This window comes from Cervus elaphus, chromosome 5 (assembly GCF_910594005.1).
Source record: "Cervus elaphus chromosome 5, mCerEla1.1, whole genome shotgun sequence".
NCBI classification, from domain to species: Eukaryota; Metazoa; Chordata; class Mammalia; order Artiodactyla; family Cervidae; genus Cervus; species Cervus elaphus.
Window position 1 is genome coordinate 105,053,322 of NC_057819.1, and position 28,000 is coordinate 105,081,321.

Consider the following 28,000-nt stretch of genomic DNA (forward strand, 5'->3'; position numbering starts at 1 on the left):
CCTAGCCTCTCCAGCTAGCAAATGTTTGCACAGGCTTCTAGAAGGTGTAAGATGCCCCTGGGAGCCTGGACAAAGGTGATCATTCTGGTTCCTTAGCACCAAACTACAACCCAGATCATCTACCCAACAGCAGCTTCACGACCCTCTTCCATCTGCTCCAACACACACCTCACACCCTCGCCCACAAAAACCCATGAGAGCTCAGTGAGTTACTCTGATGTTTATTTTAATGCATCTTAGTCCACACAGTTGGTATAAAATCAGAAAAAGCAAAGCAAAAAAGAGGGAAAAAACAAGGTCTGGAGTCTTGGCATCAGAAGGGCCCCGTATATACATCTACAGTTGGTGGCCAGTACGAGTCATTGCCAGACAGTCCTTGGAGGCAGAGGACAGTCTAGACTCCGCTGCATCCTGGGATCCCACCGTCCCAGGGGGTCTAGAAGCTTGTCCGGATGCTCCGACCAAAAGGAAATGTGGGAGTGATAAAGGCAGTGCGTAGTTATGTATTATAGTAATAATAGCAGCCTAGCCAGGTACAAAAGCAGTTATAAACCATTTATATTACACAGAATTATTCAGGTCTCCGTTCGACTTTATGTTGTAAAATTGTTAATTGAATTTCCAGTGAGGCGTTTAGATGATTAGTGATCGTAAGGAATGGTAAATACATAGCACCACTTCGTAGGTTTGTTGTCACCGATTTCTAACCTAGACACGTGACTGGGGACACCTTGCCCTCTCCAGGGCAAGGATTCCAAAGCCACAAGCCGCAATCCTCCGAGGGCTCCAGTTTGGGGGTTCTGTTGAGTGCAGGTAAGGCTGCATACAGAGGCATGGGCAGCACATGTCTGTGTCACACAGAGGGCCACCCACAGTTAAAGGCTTTGGGCCATTCAGGGTTTCTACCCACACTTTGGTTTTCTAAATGAGGTGGAGTGGGAGGGAGGTAACTTCTTTCAGATGAAGGGGAAGGGGCGTTGATGGGCTTACTTTCTTTCTGGGCAAAACAAACAAAAAAAAACGAAAAAAAAAAAAAACTGAGCTTGATTATATGGTTAGGATGTCAAGTTCCTTAGCTACTTTAAGGTTCAACCCAAGGCTGATGGTCAACACGTAAAGCAAACAATACTATGTACATATATGTAAAAAGTGTTATAAATAGGTTTTATAAACCGTCGATATTATATACATCTTCAATCAACACTAACCACCCCCCCGCCCCCCGCACTGCTTTCTGTTTGGTTTGGTTTGAGTTTGGGTTTTTTGGCTAGCTCGTTTTTTTGTTTGTTTTCCTGGCTTCTGGTTTGCTTCCTCCCTCCCCACGTGAGCTCAGAGCCTCGGCCGTCCCATCCCCGGGCCTCATTCACGCTTCCGCAAGATCACATAGATGACACCGCTGAGAAGCGCCAGGGGGAAGGCCACCCAGGCCAGGATGTAGGCAAAGCCGTAGGAGTTGTCCGAGGTGGAATGCCATTCCGGGTGCCGGACCGTGTAGATGGACGCCGCACTCATCACGCACAGACCTGGGAAGGAGAGGGACCAGTTAGGAGTAGGAGGGGTCACGGGGCAGGGACCCTGCGCCACCCCCAACCCAGACTCCCCAAGACCCCGGGCACCTCCCCCACCCGCTCTGCTCTTCCCCCAGACTCTAGCTCACCTCACACTTGCACACACACACCACACACACACACACACACCAGGGCACCCCTCTCTCTTTCTTAGGGGGAAGGATGTAGGCTGCAGGCAAGCAAGTCCATCTCAGGCAGGAATCTGCCACCAGACCCAGAACTGCGAGGAGGAACAGGAAGGTACAGGAACCAGGAACAGTCTCTCTGCGTCCAGTCCGCCTGACCCAGCTCACAGGCCCCTCAGCCTCCCTCCTGCCTCATCTCCCTTAACTGTCACCCATGGCCAGTCAACATGAGGGCACCAGCGAGAATTCAGGTGGCAAGAGACGCCAGTCCATCTCTTTGCAAGGATGGCTGGCTGTGGAGCCCCTGGAAGCTGGGAAGCGCTCCACAGACGGGTGGTAGCAGTCTCTGAAACCACGGAAAGTGACACTTTATCGTTATCTGAGTGGGACTCACGCCAAGCACAGGGCAGAAGGCTGTGATGACCCCCTTGGCAGTATCACTACGTCAGAGACAGAGCAACGACGCCCGTGAGCACCGCTAGGCAGACAGGAACACGTGGGGAGGAACAGGGTGGTGGGGGGAGGAACACAAGAGGAAGGACACAGCCAAGAGAGGAGGCCGTCACAGACAAGCTTCATGGCGCTGGGTCCCTTTTGACTCCCCGTGGTCCCCCAAGGTTGGTCTGTAGCCCAGATGAAGGCAAGAAGGTCTCAGATGGGCAGGCTGGTGAGGCCACCCCTGTTTCATTGACCATGCAGCCTCTGGGGTGGGAGGGACAAGAAAAACCTCCACCTGGGACCTCACGCAGCAGGCAAGTTCCAGCGTGACGGTCCCTGCCCACGAGGACGGTCAGCATCCCTGCGGGGAGGGGTCCAGTGAGGTCAGCGCCCCAGCCCCAGCAGCACAAAGGCCACTCTGTCCCCTCCTGAACACAGGGGCTTTGACAGGCTCTGAGTGACTCTATTATGAGTCCAGCAAGCATGTGGAATGCCTGTGGGTCCAGGGCCCCTAGGCCGGACCACCTACATCTAACCTCACTGCTATTTGGGCTATTTCACTGGACACTGTGGCTCTGTCTGAACAAAGTGCAGAGGTGGGAATGTGTCACGTTCAGCGCCCCGATAAGACTATCCTTCTACAAGTCTGAGAGAGGAGACTCCCACTGCATTGCCCCCCCGCCCCTTAAGAGAGCCACATAGCAGGCCTGGGACCCCAGGGGGGTCAGCTCCAGGACCTTCTACCTCCTGAAAGCCCAGGAGACGCAAAGACAGCTGAGTCCATGGGGATGTCATAGCTGGTGAACTGTCATGGAGGGGAACTGCAGTGTTGACCTGCTGGAGACACACTGTCTTTGCCTTGAGGTCTATGGCTCACCTCAACAGTGTGCTAATTCATTGTCTGACCTCCTAATGAGGGCAGAGCTCTCAAAGGGGAGGCCTGACCAAGGGACAGGGAGGTTTAAACAGAGCATCTGAAGGATAGGACAGTGCCCACCCCCTTGGCAGGGCTTCCAGATGGGGCCCATATCCACCCAGCATGGAGAAATGCCATGACACCTGTGCAGAACAGTTGGTCCCAGAATTCCCCAGCAAACAGAAAACAGCAAAGGGAAAACACTCCATCTGTGACCTAGGGGGGAGAGAAACAGGACGCACAAGTGCAGTGACTGAGTCGATGGCTTAATTATATGACATCCGCCCTGGGAGAATCTCAGAAGTAAAGGAATTTGTGCTTCGCTTCAAGAAGCCGTAAGTTTATGCACTTGCAAAGCCAACAAGAAGAGACACACTTGTTAATTATTGTTGTCGGGAGACTGATGTTTTAGGGAATATATCATTAGGAGGCTGTCTGTGTGCAAAGCAACAGACATGCCCTGGAATACAGAGCAGGCAGTGCTATACACGAATCCCGAAAAGTCAAACACTTCCCCCGTAAGGGGACTGTGGCTCGCATTCTCAGCCACCAGTAGGTGGTGATGCATTTATGAAGGTTCCCGTGGAATAGATAAGCCGCTGTCCCTCCTTCCACTCTCAGCCTCCGAGTGACTCCTGCAGCCTCACACACCACCCCCAGCCTTACTAGATGTCCATCTTGGCCCGGCCAGGATGACAGCTGGGATGAGTCACCCAGAACCAACATTTCTAAACGTGGTCTCCAACTTCAAACCACTCAGAACAGAAACGGCCCTGGGTTTTTATTCTAAATGCCCTTTTGTTGCTGTTCAGTAGCTAAGTTGTGTCCGACTCTTTGCGACCCCTTGGACTGTAGTCTGCCAGGCACCCCTGCCCGTGGGATTCTCCAGGCAAGAATACTGAAATGGGCTGCCATTTTCTCCTCCAGGGGATCTTCCCAACCTAGGGATCAAATCCACGTCTCCTGCATTGAAAGGCAGGTTCTTTATCATTGAGCCCCCTGGAAATCCCTTTTTAAAAGCACCCCCCTTTAAAAAAAAATGTGATTCTGATGTACAGCTAAGATTGAGAAGCACCAAAGAGGATGACAGGGTGCCTCTCAAAACGTCTCCAGGAAACAGCCAAACTGAGAAATATGTAATCAAGGAAAGATAGTTCTTACAGGTGAAACTCTCAGCTTATTATAAGTGGAGAAGGGATGATGCAGCAAGACAGGCAGCGCCAGGCAGAGACAGCTCCCAGGTCTGCAGCCAGCTGAAGAGCTCCACACACCTTTCACCTGCCTTCCCTGCACACTCACGTGCGTGTCTGGAGTCCACATAGCCAGGCCCTCCAACAGGAAGCTCCACAGAGACCCTCCAGCTGCACAGCCCCAGGGATGCTCAGCAGATTCTGGGGGCTTCTACTCAACAGGTTGCAGTGTTTGAAGAAGCACCTGCCCTGCCCTGAGTGGACCTTGCCTACGGTGGCCGACCTGCCTGTGGACCGCACCCCACGACTGTGGACCTATTTCCTACTTTCCTTCCTTCCTTACTCCATTCTACTCTTCTTTTTGTTTACTGCTTGGCTGTTTTTGCTTTTCTGATCTTTTCCTTCATATTTAGGGGTAATTTCTCAGGCTATCACCAGCCTTTATCACCAACAACCCTCCCCGAACTGTCTCCCTAGTTTGTTGCTGTTGTTCACTCAGTCATGTCCAATTCTTTGCAAGCCCATGGACTGCAGCATGCCAGGCTCCTCTGTTCTTCTCTGTTTCCTGGAGTTTGCTCAAATTCATGTCCATTGAGTTGGTGATGTCATCCAACCATCTCATTCCCAGCATCAGGGTCTTTTCAAATGAGTCAGTTCTTCACATCAGGTGGCCAAAGTATTGGAGCTTCAGCTTCAGCATCAGTACTTCCAATGAACATTCAGGGTTGATTTCCTTTAGGATTGACTGGTTTGGTCTCCTTGCAGTCCAAGGGACTCTCAAGAGTCTTCACCAGCATCATAGTTCAGGAGCATCAATTCTTTGGCACTCAGCCTTCTTTATGGTCCAACTTTCACATCCATACATGACTACTGGAAAAGCCATAGCTTTGACTAGATGGACCTTGGCTGGCAAAGTGATGTCTTTGCCTTTTAATATGCTGTCTAGGTTTGTCATAGCTTTCCTTCCAATAAGCAAGCATCCTTTAATTGCATGACTGTAGTCACTGTTCGCAATCTCCCTAGTTACTGGATCCTTTCGATCATGAGAGGAGAAACACACAAGAGCAGGGTTGTCAGATGCTGAAAGTCACGAAATCTCTAAGGGAAGTCCCCACTCTCTTAGATCCCAACTAGAGTGGAAAGATGATTCAGCAAGTTCAAATGCAACATTCTAGAGAGCTAAAGTTTCTTAGACCCCTCTCAGGTTCTTCTGCCTGGAGGGAACAAACACAGAACACTCATAGATGTATAGAGTACAACTGCTATTCTGGATCAACATTTCTAATTCAGTAACTTCCTATTCACAGATGGACTGCTAAGCGGACAAACCAATAACTGAAAATGAAGTCTCATGAGAGATAAGAAGCTAGATTTGGAAGGGATAATGCAAGAACAAATCAAGTGCTTCTGAATTTAGAGGTTTTCGTGACAGAGTACTGAACAGCTTGGACTGAGTTCGGAGAAGAATCCAAATGGTGAAACAAATAGGAATGAGTAAATAAACTTTAGATTAGAAAAACTCAATGCCTAAGAGTAGTCAGGCTGCAAGGAAGTACTCATCTCTGGACTCTAGTTTTGACTGAAAATGACCTTGCTAAAAAGACATTGTTAGAGAATTTTAATCTAAAATACCTCAGAGGAAAAAAGATAACATACTCCCTGCCTTGAGATGCCGCTTCAACAGTAGTAAGTTCACCCCATCTGATGTTTTCAGTCTGACTACTCATCAGTTCTGACACATAGACTCATTCATCACAGATGTTTGGGAACTTGGAGATCAAAAAGGATGTAGATTTGAACTCATCTTCCATGGTCAATCAGGTTCAATGAAAGATCACATAAAAAGCAGTTTCTGCCTTGGATGTTGTGTTCATTAAAAACTGAAGTGGATCCTGAATCTCTAAATATATTCATTCCATGTGGGATGGGAGGAAGTGGGGACATCCCAGTGTCCTTGCATGAGCTGCACTTTCATGTAGCCTCTCCTAGTCTCAGCTTATTTATCAGTAACATAACAAGAGTGTATAGAGCAAATATAAATATTTTATGAAACTTCTGCTTCCTAAGTCTGTGTCCCTTTTTCTTGAGGACACAGTCACTGATACAAAGGAGATGATCACCTCTGATATCAAACAGTAAACAGGGAGCCAAAAAAGAAATCTCAGAATACATCCCAGTTCTCTGTTACTTCTGGAAATGGGGTGACTGATGGTCACTGCTCCTAACATCCCCAGAAATGATTTCTCACGGCAGATTAGTAATTTAATAGCACTGGCAACACCTGAGAAGCTTAGCTGGTATAATGAAACCTGTGCAACTAGCCAAGCTCTATTTGATTTTGAAATTCTAAACTGTGCACATTGACCTGCTGTATTTAGGGATTTGAGGAGAAGCAGTTTCCTAGTTTACTTCCTTTTTCCAGGAAAAGGGACTCTCTGTCTTCTAGAAAAGGGTCATCAATGTCCAACTTCAGGCTGTGTCTTGTCATACAGCCCTGCATAAGCCATGAGATCTGCCTGCCCGCCCATCCATCCATCTAGGACATGTGGGCTGTTTTCAACCCTCCAATGACTGCTTGGGATCCAGCAACTAAACAAGAGATGCTACCTACTGCCCAATCCAGGGTCAGAATTGAGAATACTTCACAGTCCCCAGATGTACTCCAGCACATACAGGGTTTGTGGGTTATTAGCCTGGACTACAGAATCCACCACATCCACCTCCTATGTCTCTCTGGTGCCCTGAGGACTCAGTCAGCTGGTCATCGATGGACAGAAGGATAAGAGGCAACAAAGCGAGAGAAGGGCCAGAATCCAGAGGCAAGAGCGGGAAGGCGTCACACACATGTGAATAACCTGTGCGAAGGGGGTTGCTCGAGGCAGTTTCAGGGAGGGGGCAGAGCAGACCTTGGTGTCAGGGCCCCATGTCTGGAACTGACCATGCATTACATGTTACACAAAAGGAAGATGCCAGTAAACAGGAGCCCAGTGGACTCCAGGGGCTGGAGTAAAGGAGAGAAAGATTTGGCAGGTGGCTCCACCACCGCTTAGAGAGGGAGACATGTACCCTAGAGCAATCTGGGCAGTACATCCAGGCCATTACCACACTGGAGCAGGGTTGCTTCCCAGGGCACACAATGAGAGCTACAGAAATCCAGCCTCAAGACTGGCCTCTGCTGTATGGACACTCTCAACATTTACCTCCGAGGATGCACCCTGGACTGTAGCTCTGTCCCACGGTTAGGGACCCTCCTTCCAGAGCCCCTAAGTCCTATTCCCCATGCACCCCTTTCCATGGAGAGTTCCCAGATTCACACCCACACACACGCCTGTGCAGTATGAAATCCATCCAGGGGGCGGACTCACGCACGTCAGTCATTCTGGAGCCACGCCCCCCTGACTGACCATCCTGCCTGCAGTCTTGGGGAGCCCACCCCCCACGGGGACTTGTCCTCTCCAACTTACCAGCGAGGATCTGGAAGACCCCAGTGATGTAGAACCGGCCGCCCTTGGTGAGGGTGAAGAGCTGGCAGAAGAACAGGAACAGAGACAAAACGCTGAAGATGACGGACAGGATCATGGTGGCCTGGACAGACTGCAGCCATTCTAGGAGAGGAGACACGGGGTTAGGAAAAGGCAGCCCTGGCCAGCCAGGGGGGCGGGGCTCTGCCATGGGGCGTGGCCTGGGCAGCAGAAAGCCACACCCACCCCCAGGCAGGAACAGCTGCCCTCTTCTGAATGAAACTCAAGCTATTCACTTTCCCACTCTCAAAAGTCATTCTTTAGTTCATGCTTTCTTTTGGAGGAAAAAAAAAGAGGTATTAATACATGTTTAACTGTAGACATTTTAAGAAAAGGCTGTATGAAAATACTCAGTCCCACCACAAGGAGCTAAAATCAAGTTAAAATATATTAAATTTCCTTCCAGTCTTTTAGCCAAATGAGTTACTTACACAGATATGCCTGTGTTCAAGGGGCTCTGAACCCTGCCCTCTGCCTCCTCTCTCTCTCTGTCCTCAGGGGGTTTGAAGGGCTTCTTGGAGCCCCTGGATTCTGAGAATAGTTCCAAACCACCGTTCAAAATGTCAGCATCCCCCAAGGAGTCAGAGAGATCCTGGGGATGGCTGGGACGAAGAAAATGACGTTGGAGCCAAGACTAATTTTGCAGAAAGTTGGAAGAAGATGCTGATGGGAAGAGTATGCTTTATTTAGCTATGAACCACTCGCTCAGCTACACTGTGTCTGTTCCCAGCTCATCTCAGAGCAGTCAGCGCTCAGTCTGGTCATCAGATAGGAGCACAGATGACACTTCCTTATCTTAGCTGAACCACCAGCCTTAGATCAAATCTCCAAGTGTCCAACTGAAATTCAGGCAAGGAAGAGAACTCTGTAGTTCACCATCTACTACAAATGAATGTCAATTCCAGAAGAAACTGACAAGAGGCAAAAACCTGGGTTTGGCATCAGAGACAGGAACCCGCCAGGTTCTCCCTGGAGACCTCCAGGGTCCTTGTCATCCTTCCTTCCTGCCTCCCTCCTTCCAAGTGCCAAAGAATCCTGGGGGTGGGTGCTGCTCTAAACAAGGAAGATCAGTTAGAGAAGACCCAGGGTCTGCTCCTCCACAGTCAGGAACAGACTAATGTGCAGTGGCTTAGAAAAATACATGCCTATGCTTAGCACAGTAGAAAAAAGTGTGAAATCTGGATGGCTTATCATCAGTACCTCATGAAGATGACCCTGGTTTGAGTTGCAAGTAGTTCATGGAAGAATTTCAAGGATGCTGATTAGGTGAACTGTGACTAGAGTTTCATGGAAGATTGGAAGAATCTTTTGGAAGCATTTTAGAGTTGGAAGAAGCCTGTGGGATCAGCTAACCGAGGCCCTTTGTACTGAGAGAGATTTCCGGAGATGTTCGAATGAGCCCCATTGGCATGGCCAAGGTTGGGAGGCCCTTGGTTCTAGTCTGGTGTTCTTTCTACCTTGATGGACCATATGCTTTTTTTAATCTTTGCAATTTCTTTGTCAATTAAGGTTAGAAAAGGATATCTAATGGGCTGTGAGCCATCCTGACTTCATTTTTATATCTCTCATTGAACCACTCCACCCAGTATAGTTGGAGAAGGAAATGGCAACCAACTCTAGTATCCTTGCCTGGAGAATTCCATGGACAGAGGAGCCTGATGGGCTACAGTCCATGGGGTCGCAAAGAGTTGGACATGACTGAGTGACCTTCACTCTGAGCGACTATCACTCACTCACTCACTCACACCCAGTGCAGTGGTTCTTCTGGAGGAGCAGTCTGCAACAAAGCTACTGCCGCCGTGATATTATCTTTTTAATATTTGTTTTAATTTATTTATTTGGTTGCACTGGGATCTTCATTGCAGTATGTGGGATCTTCAGCTGCAGCACGTGGGATCTCGTTCCCTGTCCAAGGATCAAACCCAGGCATCCCACATTGGGAGCATGGAGTCTTAGCCACTGGACCACCAGGGAAGTCTCTACGTTTTGAATAAAGCAATTATCCAGCAGTCTGGTAGGTGAAGCTGGAAACATAAAGAAATCTGAGCCACAAAAATAAATCTAGAACTAAGTATAGAACTAAAACAGAGATCATATGGGGAATGTCCTTCAAGGCACACCCTTAGAAGGAGCACAGTTGGTGCAGGCAACATCTAGATTTCTTTCTCCAATTCTGCGATCTTTTCCTTAGTCTCTACCTCCACTCTCATTAATAACAGAAACTTCTGCCAGGCCTCACATTTAGAGAAAACTCAAAATCATACAAGTTAAAACTACATCAATAGGAAAAGTCTCTTAAATTTAACAATGTCACTAAATTCTTCTCAAAACTTCTTTTACCAGGAACTTGAATTTTAATGCCAACCTCATTACAACTGAGTTAATTTTCCATAAGTTAGTTCTCTAATCAAATCAGAGTTAAGGAATCAAGGAAGTTTTTATTCAGTGGGCCTTGGCTAAAAATCTACTGTTTTGAGTTTTGGGAATACAAAGTTGAAGAAGAAAGTTTTTTCAACCTGAAGCACAATAAATAACACACATACATGATGAAAGTAGGATAAATTCAACTATATTATCAGTCACAGTAATGTAAATCACTATAAGATGTAGAATTCCATCCTGAATTATGTAATTCCTATCTAGAGTCTGATAAGAGAGATATACCTAAAACCAACAATAGCTAAAAGTTAAAACGTTTTTTAAAAGAGGCACCAGGCAAATATTAACAAAAAGATATAGTAATAATAGCATCAGACAACTGGAATTCAAACTGAAAAAGATGAAGATGGCCAAAGAGGGATATTTCATAGGATATTTCATGGTATTTCCAGTTTATCATAAAGAAACAAAAGTCATAAACCTCTGTGCACAGTGTGACCTGGAAAAAATATAAAGCAACAAATGACTGAAGTATAAGATGAAACTGATACAGCTACAAGCACAGTGGGAGACTTCGGCATACCTCTCTCAGAATAGGTAAATCAAGTAGATCAAAAATATGATAAGATATACATTATTTTATGTCTCTATAGTGATGATGATAAAATCTTCAAACACACATGGGATAGTCTTACCCACTATGCAGTAGGCAACAACAAAAAAACCCTCAATAAATCTCAAAAGAAAGCACACAGGATGTAAATATAACTAAAGAAAAACAGAAAGTAGAAATTCAAAACAAACCAGCCAAAATAAATTTGGAAATGTTAAAAGACTATTCCAGATAATCCCTTGGATAAAGAAACCAAGATGAGAAATAAACCTTTCTGCAGCAAGGAATTCTACTGACAGTATGTACCTTAAACCTACAGGCTGTGGCCCCAGCCAGGCTAGGCCATGTGCTCCATCAAAACAGGCCTGGGTACCCCCTGCTTAACTGGCTAACAAGAGGGACCAACTACCTCAGAGGACTGTAATGATCAAATAAGAATGTTGATATAAAAGCTCTGTACAATACAAATAACCCCATTAAAAGGCTGAGCTCAGGAGCAGAGTAAATTAGTCTGTAGACTATGGTGGAGGGTGGGGAGGGGGTCCTTAGGGTATCTTTGTCTGCGCCACACCAAGGAATAAGGTGGACAACTGTGTCCATGTAAGCCATTATAGGGTGCCAATCAGAATGCCACTTGAGAGCAGAGCCCATTTCAATACAATTCTGATACCAGTTCTTATGAGAGCTTCAGCACAGAGGTTGGCAAATTATCTGTGAAGGGTCAAACTATAAATAGTTTAGGCTTCTCAGGTCATATGGTTTCCATGGCAACTGCTAAAGTTTGCCATCTTAGCACAAAATCAGCCTCGTTCAATATGTAAATGAGTGGGTGTGGCCTGTTCACCTTAATAAAATCTTATCTACACAATCAGGCAGTGGACCCCACTGGATCTGCTTGCCAACCTCTGTTGCTGTTGATCAGTTACTAAGTCATGTCCAACTTTGTGACCCCCTGCAGCACACCAAGCTTCCCTATTCTTCACTGTCTCCCAGAGTTTGCTCAAACTCATGTCCACTGAGTCAGTGATGCCATCCAACCATCTCACCCTCTGCTACCCTCTTCTCTTTCTGCCTTCAATCTTTCCCAGCATCAGGGTCTTTTCCAATGAGTCGGCTCTTTGCATCAGACGCCAACCTCTGCCATAGCCAAATACATCCAGTGTACGGAAAGCAGTGATTAGAGTGGAGAGACCGGGATGCAGAGGAAAATGCTGTCCACTGCAGTCCTGTTTTATACAAAGTCAAATTAATGTGAGGCCAACAGGCCAGGTGGCGAATCTGAACTTCTACCCAAGCCCCAGGGCAGTGATACTCTATTCTCTCAAATTGCAAGTTCAGGGTCATTAGCAGAGCCCATGACCAGCACCCACGGTCATTCTCCAGGCCTTGCTCAGTGCCCGGCAACTATCTGTGGAATGCCCAGTGACAGCGTTTTAACCTCCAACGTTGGTGCCGAGCCCGGGAATTAAAAACCCCCGAATTCCTCGCAGACCTGCTGTTCTGATGAGCCTGTCAGGTAATAGGGTTGCTGACAGCTTTCTGACGTGGGCTAGGCTGTGGCGGCCAGCAGAGACCTGCTCCCCGCCACAGAAGGGAAAGCTGGAGATGCCCAGTGACCAAAGGTCAGATTCCTACCGCCGCAGCAGCTAAGCTATGAAGGAAATACATCTGCCCCCTCAGCTGTATTCTTAGCCCAGGGCCAACAAGCCGGCAAGCGAAGGGCTCAGGGAGGCTGCAACCCTCTTCAATGCACCGGCCCCTCTGCGTCCTTCTGCCTCCTTTCCTCCCCGCCTAGAGCCACACCCGAGTGCCTGCCTGCCCAACCTCAAGTCCCACTCTGACAATTCACAAAAGCTTTCTGACTCCATCAAGAGTGAAAGGAAGGGCAGTGGCAGTTGAGTCAGAGCATGAACTGGGGAAGCCAAGCCAGGAGGAAGAAGCCATTGGGGTGAATCACCACTGGGGGAGTGAGAGCCGCCCTTGTCCAGAATGCTGGGCCGTCTTCAAAGCAGCTGACCCACCCGCTAACCTCCTTACCCACTGTTGTTGTTGTTGTTGTTGTTTTGTCTCTCAGTTGTGTCTGATTCTTTGCAACCCCATGGACTGTAGCCCTCCAGGCTTCTCTGTCCATGGGATTGTCCAGGCAAGAATACTGGAGCCAGTTGCCATTTCCTTCTCCAAGGGATCTGCCCAAGCCAGGGATCAAACCCACGTCTCCTGCATTGGCAGATGGATTCTTTACCACTGACCTACCTGGCACCCTCCCCACTGACATCCCACAAATTGCCACTTTCCTTCCTTCTTGGGATGGATGTCATTCCAGAGGCTGCTGACTTGCGAGCAGCTTCCATCCTATCCAGGAGGACTTTGCTGTATGTTTGCTTTGCCCACTGGCAGGAGCCTGAACAGGGACTGAGTGGTCCTTGCCCAGGGTTCCAGCTTCTTCCCATCCTACCCAGCTAGGAGCTCTGAAATTGGGCCCCAGGTTCACTTTCCCTGGGACCCACAAGGATGCAGCCAAAGGGGAAAGCCATATGGGGTCTTTCAGCCCACAGACCCTGGCCAGGAGCTCACAAGGATGAGGAAGACCATGGGGGAGGCTCTTTCAACTCAAATCCTGAGTGACATTTCAACTCCAGCTAAACCTCTGGCTGACGATGAGTGAACTCATGTTCCAGGCGCTCAGGCTGCACCTGACACTGTCACTCTTAACTGCCCTCCTGACCAAGAGGCACCCTCGTGGGCAGAGGAATTTGTTCCAGCGTCTAATTTATAGGTGTGGTTTGACACCAATAGTCTTATTCCCACTAGTCTTCAGACTGGAACAGGGAATATAATACAGTCATTGAGGTTCCGAGGTTACTGAAAATGTCCAGCTATTTCAGGCTTCCTCCATTCCCTGGTTGGAAAACTCTAGTGATAGGAGGGTCAGGTTAGGCTGTGTGTCCCCCAAAATTGTTGTTGATTAAACAGAAAAACGGAGGGCTTCCCAAGTGGTGCCATGGTAAAGAATCCACCTGCCAATGCAGGAGATGTGAGTTTGATCCTTGGGTTAGGAAGATCCCCTGAAGAAGGAAATGGCAACCCACTCCAGTATTATTGCCTGGGAAATCCCAAGGACAGAGGAGCCTGGTGGGCTATAGTCCATGGGGTCACAAGGAATCAGACAACTGAGCCACCTCACACACACACACACACACACACACACACACACATACACACACACACACACAGAAAAACAGAGGAAGTGGCTTCCATGGTCAAGTATATTAACGTCCCTCCTTGGACACTGCAATGTACAGTAAGGTACTCAAGGTTCTGAAAAGTCTTACCATTAAAAAGAATAGCCTGAGTAGATTTTAAATAGTCTTTTCCAAATTGATTGATCAGAGAACCCCTTGTGTTGGTGTTGTCAAGAACACTTGAACATGTGGAGTCTGGCCACAGACAGTGACTTCAAAAAGGAAGAAAGGAGAAAGACATTTCAATTGCCCAGGGGAGGTAGGGGATGTACAGAGAAGAAGGGGATGCCTGGTGGAGGGAGGGGTTCAGGATCTTTGGGTTTAAAAGGCATTCTCCATATGCAAACAATCAGAGGCCTTCTGTCCAAAGCATCATGGAAATTAAGAGCCACCAGCCTACCAAGCTCAGTAAACCATGCACTCTCCTCTCTCCCCACACCTACTGAAGTTCTACCCAATTTCCAAGGCCCAGCTCAAAGGCGGTGTCCACTCAAGATCCCCCCATGTCACAATTATATCCTGAATGGGGAGAGGACTCAGGATGCATGGGACGTGATGGGCAACCACCCCAGGTCTTGCCTCCACAGTCACCCTATTAGGCCATGAGGGCACTTGCCCCAGGTAACTAGCTTGTGAGAGGCAGACCCCGTGCAGAAAAGCAGGGACTCCTGGTGCCCATCCACTGGGGTGCTGAGAAGTTCAAAGTGTTGTTGGTCTCTCAGTTGTGTCCAACTCTTTGCAACCCCATGGACTGTAGCCCACCAGGTTCCACTGTCCATTGGATTTCCCAGGCAAGAATACTGGAGTGGGTAGCCATTCCCTTCTCCAGGGCATCTTCCTGACCCAGCGATTGAACCTGGGTCTCCTGCATTGCAGGCAGATTCTCAACTGTCTGAGCCACCAGGGAAGCCCAAGAAATTCAAAAGCATGTTTGAAATCTAAGGAGTTAAATGATCCTTCAGCCTTTCTTTAGGCTTGGCATCCGCAGAGCCTGGCGGGGAGGAGAATTAATGGGGTGGCCACAGGAGAGAGCCCCTGCTCTCTGTGCATCTACCTGCCAGGCCAACCATAAGCCAGCAGCTGAGTGGCACCAGGAGGCCAACGCCTATGGTCCAGAGACAACACGTAACATAGGCGGGGATGGGGGGCAGAGGACTCTCACCAGCAACAGAAAGGTCACTGCAAGGAGGAAGCACCACCTGGAGAAGGGGAGACCCAGGAAGATAAAACCACAGCTTCCAGGGACACGACAGGGATTTAGACACCTTGAGGATGAGGTCCAACTCTCCAGGTATGAAAGAAGACAACCAGAAACCACTGAAAATTTAGGGGACTGACGTGGCCTCAGCTGAGTGATTTTTCTTTTTTTAAAAGTTATTTTATTTTTTTATTTGCTGTACCATACAAATAGCATGTGGGATCTTAGTTCCCTAACCAGGGATCAAACCCATGCTTCCTGCAATGGGTGCTCAGAGGCCCAACCACTGGACCGCCAGGGAAGTCCCACAGCTAAGTAATATCTTAATGACAGTATCCCACAGCAGTTTGCCCCCTCTACATCATGGGCCCCTCCTCCCCAACCTTTCTGCCCGCTCCTTCCTGCCCCCATCAGCCACCAGATGTCACAAGACTCACATTGGACCCCTTGCTCCTCCTGCCTCTCCTCTCATCAATTCCCCTGAAGACATTAAATACCCTCCTGCGGACACCGAGGACCCCAAATCTGAATGTCCATCCCAGACGTCTACCCTGAGCCACAGATTCCTAAATCCAAGTGCTTTGCTGACACTGTACCTTCTCAATGTATCAGCCAGAATGCGTTTTTAAAACACAAATCAAATCACACCCCCCTTCTGCTCCAGACCCTTCCGTAGGTCCAGCCTGGCTTTTTCAGCATCAGAGCCTGTCCTCTCCACCTGCAACCTTGCACTCAGTCATGCCAGCCCAGCACTGGTGGACACACCAGACTCCTCCCTGCCTAAGGACCTGGCCCTTTCCAGTACCTCCTGGAATGTTCCTCTGGTGGTTCTTCATACAGCTGGTCCCTCCCATCTTTTAAGCCTCCGTCCACGTGACTCTGGCAGGAAGAGGCCTTCCGTGACCAGCTGCTTCCTCCCCAATGGCGACCTGCTATTCGTTGCTCTGGCCATCTCCTGCAGAGCACTGTCTACTGCCCACAGTGACTCATTCATTGTCTTTCCTCCATCTCCCCCGAGTAACTGTGAGCTCCATCCACTGGGGCAGGGACTGGTATTTCTTGTTCAGCTCCATCAGCTCCGTTTCTGGAAGAATGCCCAGTACCTAGCACACACTCAGTCTAGTTAAAGAATGGATGAATGGACCAATCTGTTAGCTCAATGAAATGAAAGGGAGTCTCTTGAAAGGTAGTGAGTTCCCCATCACTGGTAGGATGAGCATATAATGCTCATTGCAGGGGGGTCTGAAGTGAGTGACATGGGGCAGGCAGATGGGTCTGATGACCTCTAGAGCCCCTGCCAGCACCAGAATCTACGTGTGTGCTGAGGAGCGCATATCAGAAGGCTTCCTGCCACGCATCCTTTTCTTGGGCACCAAAAACCAACATCCATGCCCTTAAGCCACCCCATGGCCAATCCCGGCTTCTGAACTACAAAGGATGCTTTCTCAACACTGGTAAAATCCCGGGAAAGCAATTTACATTTTTTAAAAAGCAAAGACTGAGCATCCAGCACCATATGGTGAGACACAGGTCTGCACAAGCCTCTAATTTACTCCTAGGTGCTGGCATCTGATGAGAGACTCCAAGGGTTGAAACACCAGCATCAGGATGCCTCATCCCACCCCTGCACCTCCCTTGCCTGCCAGGACCTCCACATCTCGCAAGGGCGTGTAGAATCCAGAGCCATTGCTGGGGCAGAGCTTGTGGGTTAGCCCAAGGAACCACAAAGATGCTAAATTGCAAAACATGAGCCCCTAAGTGCAGAGGGCCTCCTGTGTTTTTAAAATTGTTGACCAAAAGCTGAGCCACAGATGAGGAAATGGTCTGATGTCCTTGCCGAAATGGCAATGCCACCAAACGGATAAACAAGATAAACCTGGCAATCACAGGAGATACAGTCCCAGCACACACAGAGCGCTCAAGTCAGCGAGGGGCTCCTGAGACTGGCCAGACTTATTGTTTTCTGACTTTCAATCCAAAGGACTGGTCTAAGGCTGCCCACAACCTACTGCTGGCCATGAGGTTGCTACTGCTGGAAATAGATACGTGGACTTCCACTCTGTAAGATTTCTGACATATTCTGCCTTATAAAGGCACAGGATTGTTACTCCAACTTGGAACAGAACAGCTGAGAAATGTATACAAGACAGAGCAGGTCTAAATGAAATCATGGAACTTAGAACCCCATCCACATGCCCCAGAGTCCTTCCTGGGATCTAGAAGACCCTGCAGGCTGGCTTGCTTCTCAATCCCCTGTGTTCTCTGCGCATCAACTTTGCCAGGCTCCTTCCCACCCCAGGGACCTTGTCCTTGGGAGTCCCACTGTCTGGAATCTGCCCACTGATGTCCCTGTGGCTGACTACTTCCTGGTCATCCTCACGAGGTCATTCCTTCCCCACCCCAATCCTTCACATCACCGTGTTTTATTCTCTTCCTCCTTCCTATCACTGCCTCCTGATTATCCACATTTATTGACAGATCTACCAGTAAAGATCATTTATTTACTGATCTTTAGTAAAATGGAACTGTCACCCTAAGTGTCTGCAGTGGAATCTTCTGCAAGACAGGTGTTCAGTGAACAGTCCTGCATGAAAGGACCCAGGAGAGAAGGGAGGAGACTGGGGAGAAAGCGGAGAAAGGAGGACAGGGGGCATCCTGAGGTAGGAAGTCCATGATCACTGAAGTGAGAGAAGGCTGAAATTCCAAGATGAAGGCAAGAGGAGATGGGGTGAGGTTTAACAGGAGCAGACCATTCAGGTAGACATATGGACCTTAGCAAAGATGTTCACCTGAGGATGGAGACCAAAGGGACCTCTGAGAGGTTTTAAATTGAGAGTGATATGACAAGGTTTGTATTTTTAAATATCACCCTGGATTCAGTGTACAAAAGGAGGAACAATGAAGAAAGATCAGGAGTAAGGAGGCTGCTACAGTGGCCCTGGTGCGATGTGGGTAGGGATGACGAGTGACCAGTGGGACCAGGACGATTCTGAGGAGCAAGAAGAGACACATCCAAGGCAGACTCTGAGTGTGAAGCTCACCGGATGGTGAGACAGCATCCACTAAAATACTGGAAACTGTCAAAGGGGGAGACTGGGTGGAGGAGGACAGAGGCTGGCTGGTTTGGGGATGCCTCTGAGACATCCCAGCAGAACTGTCCAGTGGGTGGCTGGCAGGCTGGTCTGGAGGTCAGAAGAGAGGACCAGACTGGGAGGAAACAAGGATTCAACAGACGTCATGAAATAGTAAAAGCTCTTAATGACTGGGGAAGTAGAGAGAAAGAGAAGGAAGTCGAAGGATCATCCGATTGCCAACACGGGTCACTGTGCTACTGAGAGGACCCAGGACACAGCAGAGATGGACTGTTTGCAGAATCCTAAAGTAATCTGGCTCCACTCTGAAACAGCATAGGACACACCAGAGCTATTGTCAGAGTATAACTGGGTATGGACCGGGGGTGGTCACAGCCTTGAAGAGAAGTGTTTCACGCCAGGCTTACTGGGAGGTGCTTGCTATTAAATTTCTGTGAATTAAGAAGTCATGCATCCCATGAAGTCAAATGACTCCATGCTCAGCCTCCCTTGACACTGGGTGTGGCTCTGTGACTGACTTCCAGGAAAAGACAAAAACAGAAGTGTGTGGTCTATCTGAAGATGTTTCATTAAAAGGGAGGGGGACACATTCTTCTCTTCCTCCTTTCTCTATTCTGTGGCTTGAAGAAGAGATGAAATGGCTGGCGCTGTAGCAGCTGTCTGCTCCATAAGGATTAGACAAAGAAATGAGGTAGAAAGTGCCTAGGGCTCTGACAGTTTCTTGGAATTACCATATCTATGTTAGGCTGCCTATTTCCATACTTATTTTGAAAGAGAGAGAAATAAGCTATCTTATTTAAGTCACTACCATTTAAAGATGTTTTGTTTTATGGGGTCAATCTTAATCCCAACCAGAATGCTAGCTGATTGATCTAATGCATCCCCCCATTGCCTTTCCCCTAGCTTTAGGTCATGTCATTGCCTCAACAGGGAATTGCCTCCTCCTTGCCTGTGTTTATGTAAATCCTGCCCATCCTTTGGAGGATGGATCAAATCCCACCTCCCACAGGAGACCTGCCTTCCACTTCCTCCCCTTAACTCTGGCTCTGCCTGCCTGCCCCGACTCCTCAGGCATCTGGCCTGTGCTGTCTTCATCCCCCCCGCAGTGATCTCCTGACTCCTCACAGATCTCAGGACCATCAAGGCCAAAGTCCAGAGTCTACAAGTCCTTGTAGGCCCTGGGCCAAGAGGCACTCAAAACAAGGTCATGATAAATATTCCCTCACTGGCCTTCACCTCTGCCTGCAGCCAGGATCAGGATAGAGCCAGAGATTTATATTCTAAATGTATGTAAATGCATTTAGATAATTGAAAAGCAGACGAAGTTGAGGGCATTTAGTAAGAAATCTAAAACCAACTCTAATACAAAGAAGGAGTTCAAGGAAAATCTAATATGCCTCCTTCCAGCTATGTAACACAGATGTTTGACTGTCATGCAGTCAATGTGGTAACAAGCACCATTCATATAAGAGAAAAAAAAGAAGAATGAAGCCCTGCAGAGGTGCAGGGCTCCAGCACCACTCACACAAACACATGCCCCTTCAAAAAAAATAGCAAGTCATGTAAACCAACGTATTTTCGCATAACAAACTTGCTGACATATTCTTCACAAAAAAGTATCAACAACAAATTACTTTCAATGACTTAAATAAAAGGTATGTTTGAAACATTCTAAGAGCAAATACAAACCAAGGTGACTGGTTTATGACTAACAGGGTTCATCTGTAAAAGCAGTCTAATTTTTTTCTTAATTATGCTTTTTTTTTCGCCTCTTGTGTGGCACAGAAATGGTTAAACCCAATCCAAAAAGCAAAGGAGGCCTAATGGCTTCAAATCCATCAGAGCTTAGGCTGTAACACAAGCTGACCCATTAGAAGAACAGAGATACTGAGATACTGACACCGGGGAAGCTGAAATGGGAACATCTTACTTAGAAGTTCAAGTGCAAACAAACACAGCTTGTCCGACTCCTCAAAAATGCCCTTCCTGGGAGAGACGAGAAGGCAGGTGTAGGGGAGAAGCAGGATCTTGGAACTCCCCGCCCCAGGAAAGCAACAATGTGGATTTGGATAAAGACCCGAGATGAAACACTCCAAGGTCACTGTCAGCAAATCCAAGAAGATGAAGTTGAACACAGAGAGCCAGCTGAGCAATGGGAAGTTCCCAATTGAAACAACACTGGTGCCTCTTTGGTAGCTGCTGAGAGGACGGTACAGTAGCCATTCCTAACCTACCATGGCAGATGCAGAAGGCAGGCCAGCAGTATACGAACATCGCTGCCCTGCTGCAGGACAATTTAGATCCCTGCTCCTCTGCCGACTCATCCCTCTTGAAACCCAGCCGGGTTGGAACATGCCTGCCAAAACTGCCCCTTCCGGGCCTGTGAGTGTAGAATCCTCTGCCAACTCCACATGGCCACACACCACTTGGGGGAGGTGTGAGTGGGTACCCGGGGTCTCAGGGAAAGCCAGCCCTTGTGGGCGGAGTCACCATGCATGGCCACCAGGTGTCAGTAGGGAGCAGAGCACCTCCCATCCTCAACCTTTCAGGGAACTTCAGCCAGACCTTGCCCAGGAGACACCGGATGCTGCGGCTTTCGGGCCAAGCAGTGCTCCGGCCACATGCTCAGACACTCCTGAGGGTTTCAGTTACTTGGCTACCAACTCACCACGCAGCCTCTAGGGTGGTTTTAATTCAATATCCTTCACAGACTCAGAGAAAAGAATTAAGGACTGCTCCCTTCCACAAGGGCTGGGATCTCTCTTTTCTTGCCCCCAGCGAAGCAGACTCATAAAACAGTGTTTTCTACTGCTTGGCTATCCTCCTTGAGTAGTTGTAGCAGTTTCTTTTTATGCTGAGGTTAGAGATGTTTGGTTGGTGATGCTTCAGGGACAATTTGGGTACACAGCCCAGAGAAGGAAAGTCCAGCAGTGAAACTGGACTGTGAGAAGCCAGAACCAATGGCCACTGCCCCGCCTGCTTGGTTCAACTGCATCTGAAATGATTTCTCTCACTGGCTATAGCATCTTCCACAGAAATATTTGATCAAGGGGCAGCTGCGGCCACACTGAAACCTCATGTCCAGGCTGAGGACACATCCTTTGGACCATGAGACTGTGAAGAGCCTGGCCCACTGTTTTCTCAACACCAGGCACTGTGGCCCCTGCCAGGGTCCACACTGCCACCAGACACTTCCCAGCCACCAAAAAGACTGCATCGTATTTGTCACTGCCTCTGTACATTCACAGACCCCAGGTCCCTGCTGAGCCCTCCTTCCCTCTGGATACTGCAAGGATCTAAGACTGTGCTTCTGCTGCCAAATAATCCCTTTAACCTGAACCCAAGAAAGCCCGGTTTCCAACATCTCACAAGCAAAGATGCTGAGGACAGAGTAAAAATACCCCGGGGCTCGGCTTGGGGGTGTGCAAACAGTGTCAATGCCCCAGCTTGCAACAAGGAATCACTCTACAGCTCTGATGGCTAAATGGGATCGCTGAGGCCCAGGACCCAGAGAGGAAGTCCTGTAATTGGAGACCAAAAGGGGCCCATCGATCCCTGGGACAGCCCCTCCATCACTGCACCAGGAAGACCCAGGGCACTCCTGGATATTGCACCACCAAACCAAACTTGCTTGTTGGATTGAAATTCACAGCAGAATCTGCCTGAGATTTTGCATCATCATTGCTTATCTGCATCCATATTTCTTCACTCACTAAAAGAATTACACTAAGTGATGAGCAGAACAGGCGGGCAGGTCTGGGGCTTCCCTCCACGTAGAGAGAATGCACAATTCCCTGAGATCTCAGCTTAGCCAGTGAAGCTACCGCCCCTCTCCTTTCATCTTGGCTTCCCAGCCCCTGGCCACATCTCACCCCAGCCCAGCAACACTGCTCTAGCTTTTGAGTCTTCCAAGAACAAGTGCTTCTAAGTCTGGAGAGAGAGGCATGTCACCGACAGACCAGGACAAGTTTGTGGAACAAAAAACCATCCTCACCATTTGCTGATGACGAGAAACAGTGCTGGACACCGCCCATCGAGGAGGTGCTACAGTTTTGCCAGAGGTCAGTCGCGTGTCCATTGCCCACCATCCATTGCTAGAAAGAACAGATGCATTAAGTCAGAGGAGGCAGTGAGGAGTGACAGAGAGAGGGAGGGAGAAGACCAAGGCAAGGCAAAGAGCAGCCTCATCCACTGTCCAACCAGAGCCCACGGTGCTAGAGAAGGGGGAGAGGTGGTGCTCTGACCCAAACCTTTTGTCCAGGGGAGGGCCAGGGCTTTGCAAGTGTAAAGCACTTTGTAAGTGGAAAAGAACCTCACAAATATGAGTTGCTCTGTGCCAAGGTGTGTACGGCAGTAGAAGGAGCCATGGACTTAAGCCAGGACACCTGCATCTAAGCTGTCTCTCCTCCCCTGATCTCCTGAGTGCCAGTCCCCATGCCATGAACTCATTTCCGTATTGGTACTTCTTGTCAACGTACAGTTAAGATGTTGGGAAGATGCTGGTAAGTGATGAATCAACGCATCAGTCCCCAAAATAATTATTTTTCAACCTTTGAACCAAGCAAGAACATCATACCTGGGACTTGTATATTAAGAAGTTAAGACCACCGTTGCATGACTGCCCAAGTCTGGGCTCATTTTTAAGAAAATAAGTTTAAAACCTACTGAGCTGGATGTTTGCTGATTTTGTAATGCAAAATGATCTGTTCTGTTTGTACTGGGGAAGGCTTTTTTCTAAGAAGGTGCCCTGTCCACAGCACAAAACAGACCTGGGACTATGAACCATTAAGGAAAATCTAATTTTAACTTGCCAGTTTCAAGTCCTAAAGGCCGTTTTATGAACTAAGTCACCCATCTGATGGATGCCATTTGGAGAAAAAACAGACCTTTCTAAATTCTCCACTTCCTTCCTCAAGGACAACCACCACCGCCCTCCCTCTTCCGCCCCATCAAGAAAAACGCTAAACAAGCTTATCACATGAAGGGGGTAGGGGGGACCCTGGATCTGCACTGACTTTCTTTAAAGAGAGGCCTGCGTGCTGATCTAGCCCAGCGCTTGCTTGCTTCCTCCCCTCCCCTGAATCCGCTCTGATTTTCTCAAAAACTACTGAAAAGGCGCGGATTGCCAGAAGCTGAAAAAGGCCGGAGGATGTCTGAGGCTCGCGGTCTGCAAACTTCAGGGGGCGCGGCGGGAATCGTGGTCCGGAGGCCAAGCTCGGGGTGAGCTCCGGGAGCCCGGCCCCGCGCGCGCACTGCCCGGCCGGACACTCACGCTGACGATGGTGGACACGAACAGCAGCACCAGCACGGCCACGTGGAGGACGATGATCCCCAGCAGCAGGAGCAGCATTCTGGCGGCGGGTTCTGCTCAGCGGAGTTTCCGTCTGGTCTGACAGGAGACACAGCCGAATTGGACGTGAGGTCGGGCGAACTGGCCCGAGCGGCGAGCGAAGGAGGGAGGGAAGAAGGGAGGGGAGGAGGGAGGAGAGGAGGGAGGGTCCTGCGCTCGGAATGCCCGGGCCTGGCTCGCCGCCCGCCCACCCCGCCCCGCGGCTGCCGAGAGAGGGCAGCAGTCGACCGCAGCATCCCCGCCCCGCAGTCCGCCGGCCCGAACATCTTTTGCTTTTGGAACAAAACAAGCGGTACGCACGACGCACGTCGAAGTCTCCCCGGGAGGGGAGGTTTTTCCAGAGTGCCAAGCAGAGGCTGCAGCGCGCCTCCACCCACCCGGGCGCTACGGGGACCGCCCAGCTTGTGGAAGGGGGGCAGATAAGGGAGAGCAAGCGCTCTCCCGGTGGAGTGGAGGTGGGGGCGAGGGGCAGGGCCCTAGGTCTCTTCGAAAGGCCCAGGGATACCAGCGGCGTGCTGGGAGGGAGAGCGCGCGGCGGCGAGCCGGGTCCCCAGACCCCAGAGCGCTCCGCATTTCGTTAGGCTCCGAGTTTCCACCCAAGTTTGGCCCGCGCCGGGGAGCCGCCCCGACCCCAGCACCGCTTGGCAAAGACACCCGCGGCCCCGGAAAGAAGGCGCAAAGCCGAGGGAAGAGGAAAGAACCGCCCGGGAGAATTGCTGGGGCCGGCGCCTCCTGCCCTCCCCGGGCGCTGGTCCGGCCGATGCGCTCAGGGGCCTGGCTGGAGGGGAGCAAGTGTCCGTGCGAAGGAGAGGCGGAGGTAACGGGGTGAGCCCCCCAGAAATAAGTGCCGCCGCACGGAACCGGCAGGACCTCTTCTATCCGCCGCGGTGCGGTGCTCACCCCACACCTCACATCCCGCGTCTGATCTGCGGGAGGATCCGCACGTTTGCGAAGACGGAGCTGCGTTTAGGGAACTGCTGAAGGACAGAGTTTTGGGCTAGAAACAACGATTCAATAACTTCAGTGTTTAAAGTACCCAGTCGCAGGCCCCTGCGTCCTCTCCTTCAGCAACACTTTAAAAAAAAAAAAAAAAAAACCCTGGAACGTGCAGAGGAAATAAGCAGGGTTTTCTGACGTCTCCCAGAAGGTTTAAATTAAATCCAGTGACTCCTCATGCCGAGGAGGCGGGAGGAAGTGGGGGGAGACAAGAGAAATAAGAACGGGTATGTAGCTAGAAATTGGGGGGGCCCGGGGACCCTGTACCCTGAAGATGTCCACCGCAGGGACTGCTTTGCCAGCGAGTCTCCGAGTAGGCGACTCTCCAGCGAGACGAAAAGTCCTCCGCCCCTGCCCCACATCCAGACATCAGCACCCGCGCCCCCGGCGATTCACACACCCGCAGGCTCTCCATACCAGACCCTTACAAGCCCCGCAGGAACGACGCCAGACAGGCGGTGTTCTGCCAGCGATCGGGGAAGGCGCCAGCCCGAAGCCCCCCTTGCTCCGCGCGTTCTGGCGCCGTCGATGGAAGATGCCCACATTCCTCCTCCGTCTCCTCCACTCTCCCGGCCAAAGCACTTACGGCCCAAAGAATAGCTGTCCCCGATCCTCAGAGATCCTCAGAGCTGCCTCGGGCACACACTCCGTGCGTCCGCTCAGCGGCTGGCGTCCGCAAAGACAGCTGCGCTGCGGGGCTACGCGCGCCAAGCGAGGGGCAGGAGGGAGGCTCCCGGCGTTCCCCTTTAACGGGAACAACGCCCTGTCTGCGTCGCTGCAGTAGGGTGTGTCCCTGGGTCAGCGTGTGCAGGGGGGCGGGACTCGGGGAGGGGAGAGGGCAGCGGGGAGAGAGGGAGGGCAGGAGACAGCCTGGGCCTTACGCTGCGCCCCGGGAGAAAGTCGATGACGGCAAAAATGCTGGGACTTATGCTGGAAACTAGCAGACCGCGCAGCTTTCTCACCTCCGTTTCCCCTGACTTCGCTGACTTTACCGAGACCAAGAGTTGACCGATATACTGGCCCCTCCGCCCACGTGGGAAACTCGACCGGAGGTTGCCCCCGCGGGTGCCCAGCGCCGGGGTCTGCGGCGCACGTATTCGGCCCGCGCCCACGCGGAGGCCCATCCTGGATGCCCCTCCCACGGATAGGGGGAGATGGCACTTAAGCGCAGGCAGACATCCCTCCCCTGGAGTCCTGGCGCCCCCGGCCTGCCCCGGCGTCCTAGCGCGGCTCACCCGCACCAAGCCCGCCCGCGCGATCCCGTCTGCGCCCAGGCGGTGCGCCAGGTGCCTCGGATTCCCGGGACGGATCTAGCGGGCCCGCTTGGGGGAGAGTTGGAGGAGGAGGGAAAAGGCGGCCCACTGCAGGACAGCGCGCCCGGGGGTCGCTGGGCAAATCCAGACCACAACTGGGTACGCTCCAGGCGAGTTTGCTGGCTTGGTGCCCGGTCTGGGCTGGCGTCCCCGGCCACAGGGTGGGGAGTTGGCCATTTGAGGTGGGGGAAGAGCAGCCAGGGAAATCAGCTGATTCATAGCCCGGCTGAAGGCGGTCCGCCCAGCGTCACGGGGAGAGAGGATAGCCCTTCCGGGCGCAGGGTGGGTGCGCCCCGGTAAGAGGGTAAGACGCTCTGGGAGCGCGCCTTGATGCAGGAACGCGGAGCGGGAAGGTGGGCGTTACAGGTCTGCCTGCCAACGAAGCAGGTCATACACAAGTCACCAGCACCTGCCAAGGCTCTGTGTCACAGAACATCACCGCTCTGAATGACTCAAATACCCCCATCTACTTATTTTACTATCTGAAAGCAGCTGCCTGTGGTAGCTAATTATACATTCTTCAAGCAAAGATAATTTGGAAATTTTCTTCAAACAATGGTCTTTCAAAAATCCTTAGATTAAAAAGACGAATCCTTGGGAATTCACTGCCCGGTGATACGGCAGGTGCGTTAGCAGGACTCTGAGGTGGTGTGGTCCAGTGGTTAGGCATGGAGGCTCAAATAAACCTGATTTGCCTGCTTACTCAGGGCTGTGGATTTGGTCAGTTTGCTGAGGTTCGAGGTGCTTCAGTTTTCTCATCTGCAAACAGGACTGAGAATGCCCATTTTAAAGGGTTATGGTGTTGATTAAAAGAGATAGTGTGTGAAATAGCATAGTGTCTGGAACCAAATAAAGGATCAGTAGTACCCAAGAAATTGTCACTATTATTATTATTTCACATTTAATCCTCACAACAACCTTTTAAGGAAAGCCTGACCCCCTAAACTAAAATCACTTATCAGCCCCCGGTAGAAGGACTAACTAAACGAATGAGAGTGATCACTTTCCTCCTGGGTCATATTCTAGGCTGAGTTTGCCCTGGGAATTATTGCCTGCCTTTGTGCCATTCAGACTTTTTATTTATTAAACCAACATTGACATGATCACCAGGTTCCCGGGACTGTTCTAAGCACTTTATAAATATTAGCATATCTACTCAGGATTTTCTTCCCTTCTTGTCTTCTTTTCCAGCTAAGCTTCTGAATGAAATATAGACATCTAGAAAAGTGCGTACATGGTAAGGTGTAGCTCATTTCTTCCTTTCCTTTGCACCCAAGGTTTTAGTCATTAACCAGGTCACACAATAGTCACACTGCAGGACATCTGAACCCACCCATCCCTGTCAATCAGTCACTTCACTGCCCCTCGCCTGCCTCCTACCCACTCAGCTCAAAGCTGTGGAAGACAAATGCCACCGCCTAGGGCGATGTCACCAGCTCGGCCACACCCAGGTCCCGGCCAGGGCTCCATTACAAGTGGAAGCCTCTCCCCAACCTGCTTACAATCCAAGGTCACCGGCCAGCCGTGTGCGTGGAGCTGTTTTCAATCAGGGCAGGCATGTCTGGTCCCCTTCCTCCCTTCAACTTTGGATGTGCCGGAGTTTCTAGGTGCTCCCAGAGGGCCCTTCTGGCCTCCCCAGCCAGAGTGTATATCCAGCTCTCAGCCAAGGATTTTAGAAACCCTCAGATTCTCTGGTCATTTCCAACACACACGCGCTGTCTCCCCTGCGATCCTTTCCATCTGTGGTTTGCAGGGCGTGGAGCTGGGCAGCAAGTGCTCTGTAAATCATGAGCACACACCATCCAGAGGCACAGTCTGCCAAGACAACTCACCAGGCCAAATAGGGTCACCCCTTCCTCCACGCGGCTCTCTTCGCACTCAGACGCGTGTCAGGCAGGCCCCTCCCAGGACAGGGCAGCCGAGACACCAGCAGCTGGCAGGTCTAGTCCTGCTGCTTCCCACCAGGATCCCCGAAATGCGCCCTGGTGGTGCTCCCCAGTAACTGAAGCCAGACCAGGCGTCCATCCAGTTTATTCAGGGGCTGGTCCAATGCTGGGAT

General features: G+C 50.3%; 1 protein-coding gene across 3 annotated transcripts; it reads right to left on the reverse strand.

The window, feature by feature from the left end:
• Positions 1–205: 205 nt before the first annotated feature.
• PMP22 (peripheral myelin protein 22) lies at positions 206–27,933 on the reverse strand. 3 transcript variants are annotated; one of them, XM_043903902.1, is made up of 5 exons: positions 27,774–27,933; positions 23,555–23,671; positions 22,277–22,376; positions 7,702–7,842; positions 206–1,523 (listed from the first exon to the last, which is right to left on the reverse strand). In XM_043903902.1, the coding sequence occupies exons 2-5, from the start codon at positions 23,630–23,632 to the stop codon at positions 1,360–1,362; spliced, it is 483 nt and encodes a 160-aa protein (XP_043759837.1). In that variant the 5' UTR covers positions 23,633–23,671; positions 27,774–27,933; the 3' UTR covers positions 206–1,359. The 3 variants fall into 3 exon arrangements, with proteins under 3 accessions (XP_043759837.1, XP_043759838.1, XP_043759836.1); XM_043903903.1 differs by lacking the exon at positions 27,774–27,933 and adding an exon at positions 25,215–25,394 and having other exon boundaries at positions 23,555–23,666; XM_043903901.1 differs by lacking the exon at positions 27,774–27,933 and adding an exon at positions 25,215–25,393.
• Between the last annotated feature and the right edge of the window lie 67 nt (positions 27,934–28,000).